The 18,868-nt window shown below is 36.5% G+C and overlaps 2 protein-coding genes across 2 annotated transcripts; both read left to right on the top strand.

The window, feature by feature from the left end:
- Positions 1-990: 990 nt before the first annotated feature.
- Positions 991-2,201, top strand: LOC128195970 (uncharacterized). Its single transcript, XM_052875213.1, has 2 exons — positions 991-1,124; positions 1,213-2,201. Exons 1-2 carry the CDS (start codon positions 999-1,001, stop codon positions 1,435-1,437), a joined length of 351 nt encoding a protein of 116 aa, XP_052731173.1. The 5' UTR covers positions 991-998; the 3' UTR covers positions 1,438-2,201.
- Positions 2,202-10,043: 7,842 nt separating this feature from the next.
- LOC108324532 (uncharacterized) lies at positions 10,044-12,735 on the top strand. Its single transcript, XM_052874553.1, has 7 exons — positions 10,044-10,358; positions 10,533-10,610; positions 10,791-11,182; positions 11,264-11,527; positions 11,636-12,236; positions 12,304-12,495; positions 12,571-12,735. The coding sequence occupies exons 1-7, from the start codon at positions 10,044-10,046 to the stop codon at positions 12,733-12,735; spliced, it is 2,007 nt and encodes a 668-aa protein (XP_052730513.1).
- The last annotated feature ends 6,133 nt before the right edge of the window (positions 12,736-18,868 follow it).

Genomic DNA, 18,868 nt, shown 5'->3' with positions numbered 1-18,868 from the left:
GCAGATGAAATTGAGTAGGTTGAAAATTTAATTATTTTATATGGTTTATGAATGTGATTTTGTTGTGAGAGATGTGTCTATATATGTCTTCCATTTAAATATTTTATGGCTTGAAGTCTAAGTTTTTTATTTTATGGACATGCAGTCAAAGCATAGAGATAGTTGGAAGAGTCATTATGGAAGAACATGTTTGAATGCACATGATGATTTTTTATGTGTTTAAAATTGATTTCCTGAAGTGGTCTATTTGACTTGTTGAATTGTTTACTTTGATATATAGGTTTATGCACGACATTCATGCAGGACAAAATACTTGGCACATGTGAATACATTATTAACGGATGTGCATAAGACATTTATACAAAGAACTCCTTTTGGATGGCTACTGTCCATTGATGTGGAAGCCAAAATGAGTAGGACACTACTTATATAATTGTGTAGTAGATGGTCAGAGAGGAGGGGCGAGTTTGAAGTTAGGTCTGTCTTTATTCCATTCACCAAGTTAGACGTTTGCTTAGGTTTAGGTGTTAGGGTTAATGGAGACATGTTTAAGTTGTTTAAAGAGCAAGTTGATTGTCATAGTAGAAGATTGTTTGATACAAATGATGTAACTATACATCATGTTTATGAAGAGCTTCAATAGCATATAAAAGGGGATGAAGTGGCTGATGTTTGCAGATTATATTTGTTGCTAGGGTTGAGTGAGTTTTTGTTTCCAAATAGAGGTGGAAAAGTTCATTTTGGTTTATTTGAATTATTAGATGATTTTTCATGTATGGGAAAGTATAACTGGGGGTGCTATTTATGAGTATTTGGTTTCTAGTTTGTGTGATGTTGCATTGTGTCTAAGGAAGAGACAAAAACGATCACACTTTCATGTGGTTGGCTGTGTATTTGCATTACAGGTATATTTTGGTTGTAGTAAAAAAAGTTTTTGTGTTACAATTTATAATTGTTAGTTATTTCAAATTGAATTTTGTATGTAACAGATCTGGGTAATGGAACATGTTTTATTTGGTCAGAAGAAGTTGGCTAAAAGAAAAAGTTGTTTACCTAGAATTCTTCATTGGATTCATGTTAAGGTTGGTGAAGCAGAAGTTGAAAAAGCCTTTTTCTGTAATGAAGTGAGTTCAAAACAACTTCTAGTAATTACTTCTTATGAAATTTGTATTGATTTTAATATGATTTGTGTCCTTCTTTTTTTTTTTATAGATCATTACTGAGGTATATGTAACCAAGGAAGAGATGGCTACTGAAATTGTTAAAGAAGCCTTAGATGGTCATCATAATGCTAGAGTGAAGCAGAACTACAAAAGGAAATCTTTGGCTGATATTGTTGTTGAAAATGAAGCTTTGCGTGCTATCATTGGTGACCAAGAGGCATCCATTGTCGAGCTTGAGAAATTAGTAGAGAAGCTACAAATGTTTGCTGCATAAAAGAAGCAACGGTCTGCTGATGTTGGGAACTGTTATTCAAATAAAGATTATGACATGGTAGTTGATGCTTTTGGGACCACTAATTCAGAGGAAGATTATGAGGTATTACTTTCATCTGTTGGGAAGTCAAATTCTAAGAAAGAATTACAAATGCAAGGTGATGATGTTGAGAAGTCGAATTTTGAGAAGGTTTTTGACATTACACCTGATGGTGTTGTTAAAAGTGTCCATGAAGAGAGTGGTGATGTTTTAGGTAATGAAGAGATGGATATTGAAAAATCTAACATGTACACGCGTTTAAAAGCTCAACCTAGGAAGCGTGTGAAAAGTCTAGCTTTGAAAACCCCTTGGACAAGGTTAGATAAGAAAAATGCCAGGCGCTAATCAAATAAAGGGTAAGGATTCATTCTTTAAATAATTTGAACTACTTAGTGGTTATGTCATTCCTGCAATGGTATCGCTTGTCAGCCTTGTAGGTCAGTTCTACATTCTATTGTTGATACGTGTTGTTTTATGTCCTTCTTCTTTGGGTAGGTGCGTTTCATGGGTAAGCACTCACATCTATCCATGGTTTCAGATGAAGTCAGTAGTACATCCTTACTTTTACTCTTTAAATTTTTGTTCAATAGTACAAGAACATATGTTTAAGAAAGGGATTGCATTTGTTTGTCTTTCTAATTATTTTCTTTTACTTGGTTAGGCGGATGGGTTTTGAAATAGATTATATGAGTGACTTTGGAGAATTAGTATAAAAGATACTGTTGAAGATCGAATATTGTCTCTTCAGGTACAATATTTGTCACTTTAATTTTCTTCTATGTGCCAAAATGAGTTCATACTTGATGGCTATTTCAGATTTAGGTGAGCAGGAGTGAGGCTTAACAACCAATCGAACTTTACAAGTTCTTAATTGTTTTCGCTTTCACGTTTAACCTCTCCTTTATAATATTGCTCGTTGTCATAATTCATTAAACAACATTGGACTTGCAAAATTAACAGAAGTTCTATATGGTTGAACGAGAAAAGTCAAAATTAGCACATGAAGTGATATTTTTTTAAAAAGGTTATTTATTTAGTAGGATTTGATATATATGGGAGGGGGAAATTTGTGTGATTGAGATGAAGATACATTGTATCTGTGAAATAAATTTTGATTATGTTGTGTTGGACCATTTGGCAGGAGGATAACAGAAAAATGGTTGCATCAGCTTTTGGGGAATACCATGGTGGTGGTACTGGAACTCGCCTTATAGTGGATGATCTGAAATATCTCTTCATGGTGTACACCCCCAACTCCCAAACCCGTAAAGGATTATTTTGTACTGAAACAAGGAAATTGTAGTAGGGTGTTCCCAAGTATTAGACATTAAAACAATGTTACTGTGATCTATACTTATGAGTTACTGTTATGTAATCCAAAGCTTGTACTTAAAATAAGTCGTTTCAGTTATTGTAATTTTAATTTTATTACCTTAGCATTTATTATACAAGGGAAAAATTTATTTGGTTGCATATAATTTGACTTATAAATGAAAAGTGAATAATTAAAAGTTAGAGGAATAAGTCAACATTCATCTTAAAAGTTAATATTAAATTATGTGTTTATATTAACCTTGTGCTTCATAAAGAAAAATAACTAAAATTGGTGCTTCATTAGAGATAAATAAAAAATAAAATTGATTTCAGTCAATGCTGTGAAACACTTGATTTTTTCCTCCAGTAAGTGGTTATTCCATAAAACATTTGTGGTTGGTTGTGACAGACATTTCGTATACCAATAAATTGATAAACCTTATTTTAATTGCTTTGATATCAAAAGTTCACTGAGGCATCACATGACGTGGTTAAATGGAGTGGTGCTATGCAAAATAGTAATTTGGTCATTTAAACTACTCTGGTTTTTTGCTGCATTATGTGGTTATTCAATTCAAAAGTTGTGGTTGGTTGTCACTGACAATTTGTACAAAAACAAAATACTTGAAATGGATATAACTGGCAAAGTATAAATATAAGATATTTCTACAATTTGCATAAATATGACATTCATTTTAACCACATCTTTCAAATCACATGACCAAAAAATCTTCCTCAACATAGATGTGAGGAACTTAATCGTAAGTGTAAACTTTGTTATCCAAATACATTGTCAATATTACTAGTGGATGATTGCGTGTTTTGCGTGTCATTGTGTAATGATGTCAACAGTGACATGAACCTAGAGGATTGCACAGTTGATGCCTACATGACAGAACATCCAATGCATGAGATTAAAATATATGGACGTTGTAGTAAATTTCAAATCATTAAACTCTAAAAAAGCAATTGAATCTTACCGGTCCAATTGAGTTGGGTGTTGTGTAATGTGTGTTCAGTGTCACATCAATGTTGTTGCTGAATGTTGTATTTGGTACATCCATCATAATTTCCTGTATCAGTAGTGAGTATGAAGTTAGTTTAAATTTCTTTAGTGTGAAAACTTTAATATCACCAAATATTTATTGCAATTTATAACAGTAAGAAATAATGAAATAAATACTTACAGCAATACCAATGAATGTTCGACTACTAGCTTTTGCTGATGGTTTCTTCCTTATTATTCTCTCCGTTGTGGATTTCAACCTTCTTGTCCTAGGTCGACCCTTTCGCTTCACAGATTTTGGGCTTTGGATTTGAACATTGTATATAGTTGTGTCAACATCATGGCCTATTTTACTATCATGTAGGTGTTCTTCTTGTGTGTGGCTATTGTTGTTGACGTATGGTGAAGGTGAAATTTGTAATCCATGCTTGTTGAGAAAGGAACTAAGGTTGTCAACCAATAATTGTGTCAAGTGTATTGACTCACAGGCAATCTCAGCAATATGTCCAAAATTCTTGCATAAGTTATCACAACGTTCAATATGGGGATCCTTTTCCTTGTTGTGGTATGATGCTCTAATATACGTGTGCTTTCTACAGACATTTTTACACCATCTTGTGAGTATGTACTTAGCAGGAAGCTCTGTTACTCGCTCTTGTGCCAAAACACATATAGAATTTCTACATATAATGCCCCTAAACTCAAAAAGCAAACAACTGCAATTAACATCCATTGTGTCTCGCTGATATGTAACCATGAATACCCTCTCTTCCCTTATTTCGTTATAAATGGAGTCCTCCATGACCTTGTACAACGATGAATTATCTTCTACCACAACAACATCAACAAAACAATTAATTTTACCTCTAAATTCGGACTGTATTTCTGCAAACTTAGCATGTGTGTAATGCTTTTGGAATTGTCACTCTATGAGTGATTGTGACCTGCATGGAAGAGTTATGTTTAATGATGTGAAGTAAGCTAGGCTCTCTTTTTCTGTCTTGTGTTGTAGTGCATTGTCATATTGTTTAAAAAATTCTTGAAGAGTTGTTTGTGAGTTAATATATCCATCAAAGAATGCATTCATGCTCTCGCTTCTTTGAGTGGTTGACATGCCAGCCCAAAAAGTGTTTCTCAAGTAAGAAGGAACCCACCTGTGTCGTTCTTCATAAAGTGAAGAAAGCCATTCATTCTTTTGTAGTGAAAATATTGTTATCATCCTTTCCCATTTATAAACAAAACTATCAACTGAATCAGAATTGTAGACAACTTGCTTAAGTTGTCGCTTGATATCTTTGTAAGCCGCATAACCTTGTAACTTCTCAGGTATTTTTTTTCATTATATGCCACAAGCACCACCTATGACGAGTGTTAGGAAACACGACTTCTATTGCTTTCTTCATTGCTTTGCATTGATCCGTAACAATTCCTTGGGGTGGTCTGTTGGACATGCACCGAAGCCATGAATTAAAGAGCCAAACAAATGAATCAGTGTCCTCTGAACATAACAAACCACAGCCCAACAATATAGATTGCCCATGGTGGTTAACACCAACGAAAGGAGCAAATGGCATATCGTACTTATTTGTTAAGTATGTTGTGTCAAAAGATATGACATCACCAAAATACTCACAAGCTGCCCTACTTCGTGCGTCGGCCCAAAACACATTCAGTATACGGTTGTCGTCATCAACATCAATCTCGAAAAAGAAATCCTTATTTAATTGCCTCATGGAAGAGAAATGGTTTAAGAGTGCCTTTGCATCACCATCTTTTGTTAATGCTCTTCTTTGTTTGGCCACATAATTTCTAACATCGTGTTCGACAAACTCCAGGTTCTCGTAACCTCTTGTAGCACAAACCAAGGACCGGAAGCTCTTGTTAATCCTCACTCCTGCTTCAACATTCAAGTCTAATGTTCTTTTAACGTTCAGATTCATCCTTTTATTGCCTCGGAACAATCTTGACTTTGTTAGACTAAGATCATGACTAAGTACATCATCAAATGCTGAAATGTACCACTTGGCATCTCTTTTTGATACAATCATTCGAGCTGCACAATCATTAACCAGTGTTGGACGTGCAATCCTTTGATTCTCAATGAGGGACACAAATTTTGCAGCCCTAGAACACACCATCATGAAGTAACATAATTCATTCTTGTTGTTCTTCCTTGAAGTCCTTGTTCGAATTCCAAAACCCTTTGATATTGCATATTGTCTATAAAATGACTTGAAGTCCAAAACCCTTTCTTCTGTTTGATTTAATTTTAAAACAATTGTATAAATGAAAAAATAGTTTTAGTTGTGTAGGCCAATCGAAGGGCCAGGTGGTAGAGGTAATCTATGACCGCTGCATCGCCAAATGACCACCGCAAACTCCCCACACCGCCGTCCAAAAAGAGAGAAAGTGAGACTTGGAGAGTTGGGGGTGGGGCTGCGTAAACAGATATGGAGAAAGTGATACTTGGAGAGTTGGGGGTGGAGCTGCGTAAACAGATATGGAGAAGAGAAGTAAGCGATAAGAGATGAGAAGAAACAGATCTGGTGGAGTTTGGGAAGTGGGAATATGAAAAGAGAGAAGGAGAGTTGGGAGGTGGGGCTTGTGAAAAGTGGAAATGGATAGAAATATAGAGTTTGAGTTTAAAGTAAATAAATAAGGTTAAAAGTGAAAATGATTATTTTTGTAATTAAAAAATTTCGTAAAAGGTTGGGGAGGTGGAGGGAGAAGGGGTGGTGATGGAGGGAGCAACACCCTTACAAATAAAGTGGGCCTTCTCTTGTAAGCCGCTCAATTACCTTTTTTCTGCACCTCCAAAGTTTCTCCTTGCACTTCGAAACTTTATTTTAATCACTAAATTATTCTTTCTCGGTAATTTTTTTTTTCTTTCTCCTATAATTACCCCCACCTACCTACCATTCACTTTTTCTTAATGCAAACCTAGTGTTACACATCTTTTCACTTAACATAATATTAAAATTCTATTTAGAAAATCATTACATTTTGAAATTTGATTTATAAACTCATCAAATTTCGAAATTTCACTCTTTTAAATTTACTAGATTCTGAAACTATATAGATTTCAAAATATGACCAAGAAATTCACCAAATTTTTGAAATCCAGTTAAGATAGTTATTGTTAGAGAGTTGCTCCCTACACCACCACAGACTACTCCAGAACCTCTCCATTCTTGTTCTGCCCTTCAGTAAAAAAAATGGTATCCTTAAACGGATGTGAGCATCCGTCAACGGATGTCAACATTCGTTAAAGGTAAAACTGAAATTCAACACAGTAGATTATTTTGCAGCTTCTTTCATTACATCGCTATTGAGTTTATACACACTATGGTAAGCAAAATGCCGCTGAAATGGATCCATGACGCTATCATTGTATATCTTGTAATGGTAAATCTTACTTTTGGCAGAAAATCGAGCATGGAATTCAGTTGATGCAGGCTGATCTCTCTAACTCGGATATCAAAAGGAAGAAGGTCATTCAAAGCTGCATGAATTTCTTCCAAATTGTCATAATTAAAAGGTGTAAAGAAATGAACAACCTGCAGTAGAAAGTTCTACCAAATCATAAATTTACGATGTTTGATATTGGAAAGTTGAAGCCACATAAAAGAAACAAAACCAGACCTGACCCCAGGCATGGACTCCTACATCAGTCCTGCTAGCACCAACCAAACTGAGATCCTTCCTCTGAAGCTTTGTTGCTTGAGTTAAAGCTTTCTCGAGAGTGAATTGTACAGTAGGGAACACTGTTGATATTGCCAACCTGAAATTGATCATCATTCAAGGGTTAAAGGAAAGATCTCAATTGCTAAACTATATTTTTACTTATTAACACTGGAAAAGTGCACCCTTTTACATGGCCTTAAGGAATTGTTATCCTCTGGAAATTCTAGAAAACCCCCTATTTTAGTCCTTAAAATGGTAAATATCTGTCACTTTCATCATTTACTCAGCCAAACATCATTAACTATAGTATTTTCTTTTGGGTGCAAAATGACATTGGAAAATTAAGATGCTTACTCCTTTAAGTGCATTGTATATATGGAATCTGACCTCGTGATTATTAATAATCACATTGTCAAGTATAACGAGATTACCCTAAAACGAAAAATGCAATGCTTAAAATTCTTCAAAGTAGCTGAAAATTGAATATATGCAACAATGCAAACATCTTAATTAACAAAGCAGTTTCATTGACACTGGTTTGTACAAAATAATAGAATGAGAAGACAAATTAAACAAATCACTCAAAGCATGGAATTCAGAAACAAATATAACTGCCAAGTGAAGCAACAAGAACCAGATAAAGATAACGACCCAAGTGAAAATGTTTGAGAAAGTGAAAGGCTTTACATATTAAATGGAATGGGCAGAGTGAGAAAATGAAAATAGGAGGAAACCTGCGTATCGGGTTCCTTCGTAAGCCAAAACCAGACGCCACTTATACCCATCTTCGTATCAGGTTCCTAGTTAGTTGACAGTTCTTACTCGTTATTGGACAATTTTCCCTCATTTTCATCCTTTGCATGAGAAACATCACTCTGGCTAAACCCACATCCGTTGACGGATGTCGGATATCCATTGAAGGCCAAACGGATATCCCACATTTGTTTTGGCCTTCGCGGGCTCTGTTTGGGCGACAAACAACAGAGACAACACAGTAAACAGAGCATGAAAAACAACAACAACACACCATAGATTCAAATAATAATACACCCTAACATGCAAACAAAGCTAGAAACCTAGAAAAGAGTAGTAAAGAAAATTAACCTGGGATGGAGACGAAAACAAGCCGCAACGAAACCAGGCGCTCCTCCACACCACGAATCAACAACAACAATTGAAACCCAAAAGGTGAAGAAGAGAAATATCAACGAAAAAGAAAGAAAGGAAAGGAAGAAGAGATGAATTCAAACGGAAACGGAGAAGAGGACGTTAGATGAGATGTGGGGATGGGGGTGGGGTGGGGTGAAGCTGCTGGATATAAATGAGGTAAAATTAGAGTTTGGAAAAAAAATTAAAAATTCGTGGTAAAAGTAAAAAAGTTTTAACCTTTAATTTAAGGATAGTTTTGAAAATAAAAGAATTTGGGGAGGTGTAGGGAGCATGTCGTGGTGGTGGAAGTAGCAATGCTCTAATTGTTATTATGGGCTTATAGCCGACCGATCGGGTACAATGACGGGTGTTGCTCCCTCCACCACCCCAACTTTCTCCCTGCACCTCCCCTTTACTATTTTGCCCCTCAGTAAAATTTTATTTTTAGGATTATTGTTTTTTAATTTTACTTATTCATAACCTATTTCACTAATAACCTATCTAGTCCTTTGCATGAGTAAAATATTTTCCTTTCATTTTAACATTCTCTCTGGTGTGAGATACTACAAGTTGCAAAGGTTGGTGGTGGTGAAAAGAATTATCAAGCAATCTTCTGTGGTGGTATAGTGTTGCTCTCGTAGTGCAGTGCGTGAAGTGGTGTAATACGTGAAGTGGTGTAGTGCGTTTCTGCTTCTTCCAGGTACATATTACAATGAACCCTTCGCATAAAACCCTAAACTAAAAACGAAGCCTTTCGCATAAAACCCTAAACGGAGGACATCCTTCAACGGATGTCAACATTCGTTTAGCGTGAAACGGATGTTGACATCCGTGTCACCTTAAACGGATGTTGACATCCGTTGAAGGATGTCCTCCGTTAAAGGTTTAATTTTTATTTTGGGTTTGTTTTATTATTTTATTAGATATTTTAATAATTTAATTTATTATTTTTTAATATATTTTTAATATATTTTAATAACGTATATTTATATTAGTTTATATTTAAATTTTTAATTTTGGATGTTGTATATAATTAGTTTTTAAATATAATAATTTTGTAAAATATATATTTTTTTATACATGATTTTTGTATCTTTAATTATTTAACAATTTTATAATTATATAAAAAATTACTTATTATTTTATTTATATCAAATATATAATTTAATTATATTAATATTTTTATATTTGTTTGATTAATTATTAATTATGTTAATAAGGCTCATTATAATTTTGTAGGTGATTATTATTTAAAATGGATGAATATCTTCATATGGATTCTGAAATTGGTTGTAGTTTGAAATCTGATTTGTCTTCATCAATTAGCAAAGTTGTAGAGAGGGATTTAAGAAATAAATTTACAACAAATGAAATATTTTGTTCACGGGAGCACTTAATTCAATGGGTAAGAGGGATGGCTTATGATTTAGGATTTGTTGTGGTAATAGTAAGATCTGACATAGCTACTGGTGTACGGGGAAGAAAAACGTTCGTCATACTTGGATGTGAAAGAGGGGGGAAATATAGGAAATACAAAGCTGATGCAGTGGCTAGTGTATACGGCACTCGTAAATGTGAATGTCCGTTTAGATTAAAGGGTAAACCATGTTCAGATGGGGCCGGATGGGTGTTGAAGGTGATGTGTGGACATCACAACCATGAGTTAGCTGAAACTTTAGTTGGTCACCCTTATGCTGGCAGGTTAAATACGAGTGAGAAGTCATTACTGGTTGATATGACAAAGAGTAAAGTTACACCTGCAAATATTTTATTAACACTCAAACAAAATAATGATCGAAATGTCACAACGATTAAACAAATCTACAACGCAAGGCATGCGTATAAATGATCATTAAGAGGGTCCAGAACTGAACTACAACAACTTATGATGTTGTTGGATCAGGATAAGTACATTCACTGGAGTAGGTGTGCTGATGATTCAGAGGTTGTTACTGACTTGTTTTGGACACATCCTGATGCGGTCAAATTGTTGAACTCATTTAATGTTGTATTTATGATGGATTCCACATATAAAACAAATAGATATAGACTTCCGTTGCTTGAGATTGTGGGTATGATGTCTACAGGGTTAACCTTCTCAGCAGCATTTGCTTTCTTGTCTACTGAAAGGCAGAGTAATTTCACATGAGCTTTGGAAAAGCTGAAAGGTTTATTTTTAACATCTGAGGGTGGTCCTAAAGTCATTGTCATTGACCGAGACTTGGCTTTGATGAATGCCATAGCAAATGTATTTCCTGAGTCATATCAGATGTTATGTCGGTTCCACATCCTTAAAAATGTTAAAGCTAAATGCAAAATGTTAGTTCATTCTACTGAGGTTTGGGAAGTGTTGATGGATGCATGGGAAAATGTGATGGATTGTGTTGATGAAAGCTTGTTTGCTGAGTATGTGAATGGTTTTCAATACGCAAGCAGTTCATGGCCTTTGTTCTTTGAATATGTCAATCAGACTTGGATTATTCCGTACAGCACATACTTTGTAAAGTTTTGGACGAACAAAGTAATGCATTTAGGGAACACAACCACAAATAGGTATGTTGTAATGTTATTTTATTTATTTGTTTTGTAGATAAATATTTATTTGCACTTGTTGAAGGTTTTTTTTTGTTTCAGGGCTGAATCTGCTCATTGGAGCCTGAAGAAAGTTCTGGGCAATAGTATGGGTGATTTGTGTTCTTGTTGGGATAATATTCATAACGTCATTATCGTACAACACAACAAGATTAAGGCGTCATTTGAAAGTAGTTTATTGCTCACGAGTGACCATTTTAAAGGCTACACATATAGAGAACTTATTGGACGTGTGTCTCGATATGCATTGGATCTCATTGCTAAGGAATTGAAAATAGTGCAGCAGATAGGATTGAACTCCTCAAAGTGTGGATGCATATTGAGACGTACATTTGGTGTCCCATGTACATGTGAATTAGCACGATATGATCCTAGGATGATCCCTATAGGTGAATTTCATACCATGTGGTGAAGATTGCATTTCTCAAATGTTGAATTAAATGAAACTGAGCCTCAGTTATCCATTAAAGATGAGTTGAAACAAGTAGAAGAACGATTCAATGAGGTTGACGTTGGCGGTAAAGTCACCATCAAGCAGAAGTTACTTGAGATTGTTTGTCCTACATTGACATCAATGGTCCCTCTATTACATAAAGTCAAGACAAAGGGTGCACAAAAAAGTAAAGTTAAACGAAGTGAAAGGTCTACTACACGGGATCCATCATATTTTGAGTATGTGGACGCCTTTCATTCAACCATAGAATCTTCATCTATGAGAAGTAAATTACAGTCAAAGCCAAAAGCAATGAAGAAAAGGAGAGTTCCAATGATAGACCAGTTTCATTCTACTACTCACCCCTTCATTGTGGACGTTGTTGATGTTGTGGCTGATGGTCACTGTGGGTATAGATGCATTGCTGCGTTGTTGGGACTCGGAGAAGATTCATGGCCCGTTGTCAGGAATGAGTTGTACAAAGAACTCAGTGCATGGCGTGATGAATATGCAAGCCTAGTAGGAGGCTATGATAGACTAGAAGAACTGAGGAACTCTTTGTTGGTGCAATCACTGTCGACGGTAAGTGTTTCCCGTTTTATGTAGTTTATTTACATCTTTTTTTTTTAACAACTTTTATTCATAACAGGCTAACATGAGCAAGTGGATGACATTGCCAGACATTGGTTATGCAATTGCTAACCGATATAACGTTATCTTAGTGTGTTTGTCATACTCTCAAAATTATACTATCTTCCCACTACGTTCCACACCACCTTCTGATATCACTCAACATCGCTTAATTTGTATAGGACATGTTCATGGATGTCATTTTGTGCAGGTAAGTGCATTTTTTTATGATTTCATTTTAATATTACTTATCACTCAATTAATTATTGTAATTTGTATAATGCAGGTTAAGCTACAAGAAGGTTGTCCGTTGCCCACGGTGAATATCATATCCTCAACCCACTGTTATCCTGAGGCACGAGCGTGGTCATCTATTTATACTAGTAGGATGCATGCATTTGAACAGTTGATGGACATAACAACATCTTATGTTGACTTAAGTGATTCATGATATTTATATTATGAATGAAGATATGTAACAATCTCTTCAAATCTCTTCACTGGTGATAAAAAATCATGACATTCCACAAATCCGTCTTGAACGTTCTTCGCTTTTCCTCTCATCCGAATACGACTCAACTTTTATTTCATCGCTCGCATTCGGCTTTGAACAGCTCTGAACAGTAAAATTTGTTCAAGCGAACACTGTGATGAGTGCATATTTATGCCCACATTTATGCTTTAAAATTCAAATTTTTGATGAGATAATTGTGCTTAAATGATTGATTCTAAGTGAATTGTGATGATTGGAATTGTTGGGTTTGGGAATTAAAGAGACGTAAAAAGTGACTTTTAGCACATAAAATTTTTCTGGGATGTTCTTACGTTTATTTGTGCAGCTGAAATTATAAGTTCTATTGGTCCAAATGGCAATTCAAGGCCCAAAATCAGATTTTATTTGGAAAATAAAAGTACAGATGGGCCAAACAGGCAACTTTTACCCTTGCACCTCCCAATTTCCCTGCATACACCCCTCTTCTCTTAAACAGGCCCAATACTAAGCCAAACAGTAACCCTATTCTAAATACACCTCCTAAAATTCCCTACCCATACCCCTCCTAAATCAGATTTAACCAGATTCTGCCATGTGTCCAAATCCTCCACACACAGATCTGACCATTGAGAAGCTGCCACATCACCCTCCTCTGCCACATCATCATCTTCCACCCATGAAACCCTAATTCCTAATCCAGCAGAACGTTAGTCGTCGCCGTACCATCCTCACCGCCGGCCAACCTCTTCGTCTTTCTCGCAAGTTCCCGCTAGCCGTCGCGGATACCAGTCAAGTCGCCACTATGAAGCCGCCACCATCTTCCTCGCACAGCACCACCGTCAACCTCCCTCACCGTGAAGTCGCACCGCTACTTTCTTCCACCGTGACCACCACTTCTTCTGCTCTGAAACCTCCATCTCCATGCCGCCAGTTGCCACGCCGCAACATCCACCTTCATCGCGCCATTAACGGCGACGCCACCACAGCGCCTCTCCACCCAAAGCCGCCAGCACCAAAGTGCGACATCCATGGCTACCGCGACACCACGCTTCTCGCGATCCCTTTTATCGCGCCTCTGCAAAGTCGCGTCTCAACCACCTGTACTCAGAAAAATCACACAGCAAAACCCAGAACAAGAAATCGCCACTACAACCACCGTGGCAGCTCCACAATCTCAAGCCTCTCCTCTTTTCCTCACGACACGCAAACGGCAAAAGGGGGAAGCCCTTTCCCCAAATCTGAAACCCTAATTGGGGAAGGAAGAGGGTAGCCACGTGGCGAGCTCTCATTGGGTGCGTCCTCCTCTGGTCAAAGCTGGTCAACTGAGGGGCTTTCTTGCAATTTCAAAAACTCAGAAGGGACTAAAGTGCAGATAGAGGAAATTTCAGAGCATTTGTGCAATTTTGGAAAGTCAGAAAAGCTAAAAGATAAAATTCAATTGTTGAATTAATGTAATTTGGGAATATCAACAGAAAATATCTTCCAAATAATGTTATAATTATCTAAATCTTTTAGTTATTTGGAAGATATAAGATAAAAGATTTTGTCAACTGAATATTCAAAGTCCAAGCCCAATCAAGCCCTATATAAAGAGACCCAGGGGGAACTTCACTTAATTAATTCATTCTCTCATATTTCTCTCACTTTTCTTTCATCTTGTATTCAACTCCATTCATGGAGAGCTAAGCATCTAGGGCTATTCTGCTGTAATTCCATTATGGATTCTGAGGTTAGATTGAGTTAATGCAATTGTTTATTTTGATTATTGATTTAAGTTGTTCTTTCTCTATGTCTTTCATCTCTTTATCTTGTTAAAAGTAAAGATTTTTGCATCATAATGTGTTTGAATCTACATGCATATTGATTATATGAGTTCTAGGGTTTCTAGGTTTAATTGAGAATCTACTTTGATTTAATTTAGGAACTTTCATATGATTAAATGGTTTTTACTATCAATTGAGAATGTACTTTGGTTGGTAGTAATAATTTCAACTATAATTAATTGAGAATTTACTTTGATTGATTAACTTTTAACTTGGTTAGGAGATTTAAGAATAGACATGATTAAACACAATAGAATTTGATTGAGAATGTACTTTGGTTGAATTTATTGTGAATAATCTAGAAAGGTTTTGCATTTGATTGAGAATTTACTTTGGTTAAATGCATGATCGCCCTCAAATTAATTAAGAATGTACTTTAATTAATTTGAAACTTAAACAATAATCAATTGAACAATTATCCGTGAATAACCGATGATGAATCTATCTTGGAAAAGCAGTGGAATTAGCCTATTTCATCATAACTGCTTTTAAGTTTCTTATTTATTCTTTAAACATTCTTAAACCATTACTTTTATTCATATGCATTGCATAACATTCATAAGAGTCAGATATTCAAAAGCAATTCCGTGTTCGTTGGGAGACGACTCAGGGTTACGTTAACCCTATCTACTTTCTTAAATACTACTTGGCAATACTGAAGTTGCCTTGAAAAGTGGTATTAATTTGATAGCTTCAACGACAGCATATCAAATTTGGCGCCGTTGCCGGGGAATACGGTTAGTATTTTAAATATTTTGATTTTTCTTTTAATTCTTATTTTTTTATTTTTTATTTTTTTTATTTTTACCTTTATTTTTTTTATTTAACGCACATACATTTAATTTAATTTGAGTTATTTTGTAGCCTTTAGTCATTCTTGTTTTAGCAAAAATCTTTGTTCTTGTTTTTATTAAGAACTTCTCTTGAGAAATACTTGAGGCTAGTTTGAATACACTCTGGCTAGGAAAGACTTGGTACTTAAGTTGTCCATTGTGACGCACCTCTCTTTCCTGGGAGTGGACCCAATAAGTCTCTCTTATCTCTTAATTGAAATATTTATCTAAAGCAAGAACAAAAGAAAAAGAGAGGTAACAGAGGAACAACTTCCAGCAGATTGCGTAGTGCATGACCAGAGCTAACCCGGGAGAATTTTATCAAATTAACCCAGAAGTTGAAAGGAATTTGCGTAAGCTGCGGAGAAGATTGAAATTTGGGTGTTCTACTGAGGGAACACTTCCTACATCTGAAGTCATTCCACCTTCATTATCTCCAATCACAAACATACCATCCAATCCTTTACCTGATCCTAACCCAAACAATATGGCACAAAGAACCATCAGACAATTAGCCACCTCCCACAATACAGCTATCCGAAGTAACATTGAATATCCTAATGAGGAGTGGGAGTTGAGACCTGACCTGTTAAATGCCTTACCAAAGTTCAATGGGTTATCAAGGGAGAATCCACACAAGCACTTGAGACAATTTCACATGTTGTGTGAAAACTTTAGATCTCCCAGGATCACAATAGAGAGCCTTAAAATGAGAGCTTTTCCTTTTACTCTTCAAGGCGCAGCTCAAGATTGGTGGTATTATCTCTCTGCACGGATTACAAATTGGGAAACTATTGAAATACTTTTTCTTGAGAAGTATTTTCCTGCATCCAGATTATCAACTATCCGCAGAGAAATTCAAGATATAAGACAGAGAGATAGAGAGAATCTTAGTGAATATTGGGAAAGATTCAAGAAACTATGTTTTTCATGCCCTCAACTCCAAATGGAAGATTTTATTCTAAGCTTTTATGAAGGCTTAAGTCCTACTGATAGGTCATGGGCAGATGCTGCAAGCGGAGGATCTTTCTTAGACAGGTCACCAGAAGATGGTATAGATCTAATAGAAAGGAAGGCAGTAGACAATCAACAGTATGGAACAAGAGAAAATTCAGTGACTTTGTTGAAGGGAGTGCATGAAATTGAAAATGGTGCAGTTGATGGGAAAAAGATAGATGAAAGGTTAAATAAGCTAGAAAGCAAACTCGATCAGATTGCAAGCTTGTTTAAAACCTCAACTCCACAAATTGCTAAGAAGTGTGGAATTTGCATTTCAACTGACCATTATACTGATGAATGTCCTAGCTTGGTGGAAACCATTGTGGAAAATTCATCTCAAGTTTTTGATGCAAACATGATTGGAGGAAATAGACCATACCAGAATTATCATGACTCAACCTCCAATAAGTATCAGCAAAACAGACAACCTTATGTTCCATCGCAACAAAGGCAACAACCTCAACCTGAAATGTCACTACAAGATTTCATGAAAACAATACTTGAGCAAAATTTAGAAATCAGGAAATCAATTGTAGAGTTGACTCAGAGGGTGAAAAAATTATAGACTAAGGAGTCAAATAAATTACTTGCACAAACAGTGATCAACCCTCAAAATGTAAGTGTTATTACTTTGAGAACGGGTAAGCAGGTAGAAGGCCCTGAAGGAGCCCAAGAGGATGAAGATAAGGAGAAAGAAGGAGCGCAAATTGATGACAATGGAGGATCACGCGAACCATTACCTGAGACTACCACTGATAAATCTAGGATAGTATCCTCTAACTCTTCTTCTAAAAATTCTTCTTCATCTTATTCTCCACCTCCTCCATATCCAAATCGGTTGAAGCTGAGAAACAAAACAATGGAGGAATTAGACCAAGAGATTTTAAATATTTTCAAGAAGGTGGAGATTAATATTCCTTTGTTGGATGCTGTTACGCAAATTCCTAAATACGCCAAGTTTTTGAAAGAAATTTGCACAAATAGAAGGCGTTTTAGGGATAATGAGGTTGTGAATTTGGGAAGAAATGTGTCAAGCTTGATTCAGAAACATATTGAAATACCGCGAAAATGCAAGGATCCAGGTATGTTTTCTGTTCCTTGTGTTATTGGAAATTCAAAGTTTGACAATGCCATGCTAGATTTAGGGGCTTTCATAAATGTAATGCCTTTATCAGTGTTTACTTCTCTATCTCTGGGACCTCTTAAGACTACTGGTGTGGTCATTCAACTGGCCAATCGTATTTGAAGTGGTTTTTATTTCAATTTCTGGATATATTGTTTTATTAATAGAGATTATCTAAAGAAGTTCTTCAGTTAAACTTGAGATTTATATGTAGTATGCATCATAAGCGGAACATTAATCCTTAGATTGACTTAAATACTCAAAACATTGTCAAAATAAGTCAAAAATTGATAAGATTCTATCTCAATTATTTAGCTATTTTATGCACTAGTGTAATAAGCACATATCGCCTCGGTCATTTTCACTTATAGACACCGGTTCTAGGACCGGTGTATATTCCAACGAGGTAAAAAGAATGGATTTTTTGACTCGGTTCTGAACCGAATCAAAAGGTTTCAGATTCTGACTCGGTTCACAAACAACCAAGGTAGTAAAGTTGTTTAATTTTTTTATTCTGAACCGAGATCAGTGTTGTTACGTTTGTTTGTTCTTTGTATGGTTAAACTTCTTCCTCTTTTCTCCTATTTTCTGCAATTTTTTTCATCCAAACATGAAGAACAGGAAGCAGAGAGAGCAATTTTTTTCATTCAAACATGAAGAACAGGAAGCACAGAGAGCAGACGGAGATCCAAACACCAAAATCAGATATCCAAACCAAAATCAGAGATCCAAACCAAACAAAAAATCAGAGATCCATTATCCACATGCAAAGAAACAGAAACAAAAACCAAAAATCAAAAAGCAAAAAACGCAGTTCCTCCATTGCAGCCGCCGTCGCGGGCTCCAGCCGCACCTTCGCGGGCTCTCGCCGCGCCGTCGCGGGCTCTCGCCGCACCGTCGCGAGCTCCCTCGCCGTGCCGCGCCTTCTAGATCTCTCTCGCCTTGTCGCGCCGTCGAGATCTCTCTCGCCTCGTCGCGCAGTCGGAGCTCTCGCCTGACCGCACCGTCGCGAGCCGTGTCGCCTGGCCGCACCGTCGCGAGATCTGTCCTCGTCGCACCGTCTCGTGTCGTCACCGTCACCGCCTCGTCTCGTCAGATCTGGTATCGTCTCGCCTCGCCGCACCGTCGCCGCACTGTCGCCGCACCGTCGCCGCACTGTCGCCGCACTGGAGAATGGGAGGTGTTGCAAGAGAGGAGGGAGAGGAGGGAGGGGTTGCAGGAGAGGAGGGAGGGGATGAGGGAAAGTGAAAAGGTGAAATGAAAAGTGGGAAATTGAAAACTGAAAAGGTGAAATGAAAAGTGGGAAATGAAGG

The sequence above is a fragment of the Vigna angularis genome, chromosome 3 (assembly GCF_016808095.1).
Source record: "Vigna angularis cultivar LongXiaoDou No.4 chromosome 3, ASM1680809v1, whole genome shotgun sequence".
Taxonomy (NCBI): Eukaryota; Viridiplantae; Streptophyta; class Magnoliopsida; order Fabales; family Fabaceae; genus Vigna; species Vigna angularis.
The sequence above is the reverse complement of the archived record's forward strand: the minus strand, read 5'-3'. Positions and strand labels throughout refer to the sequence as shown.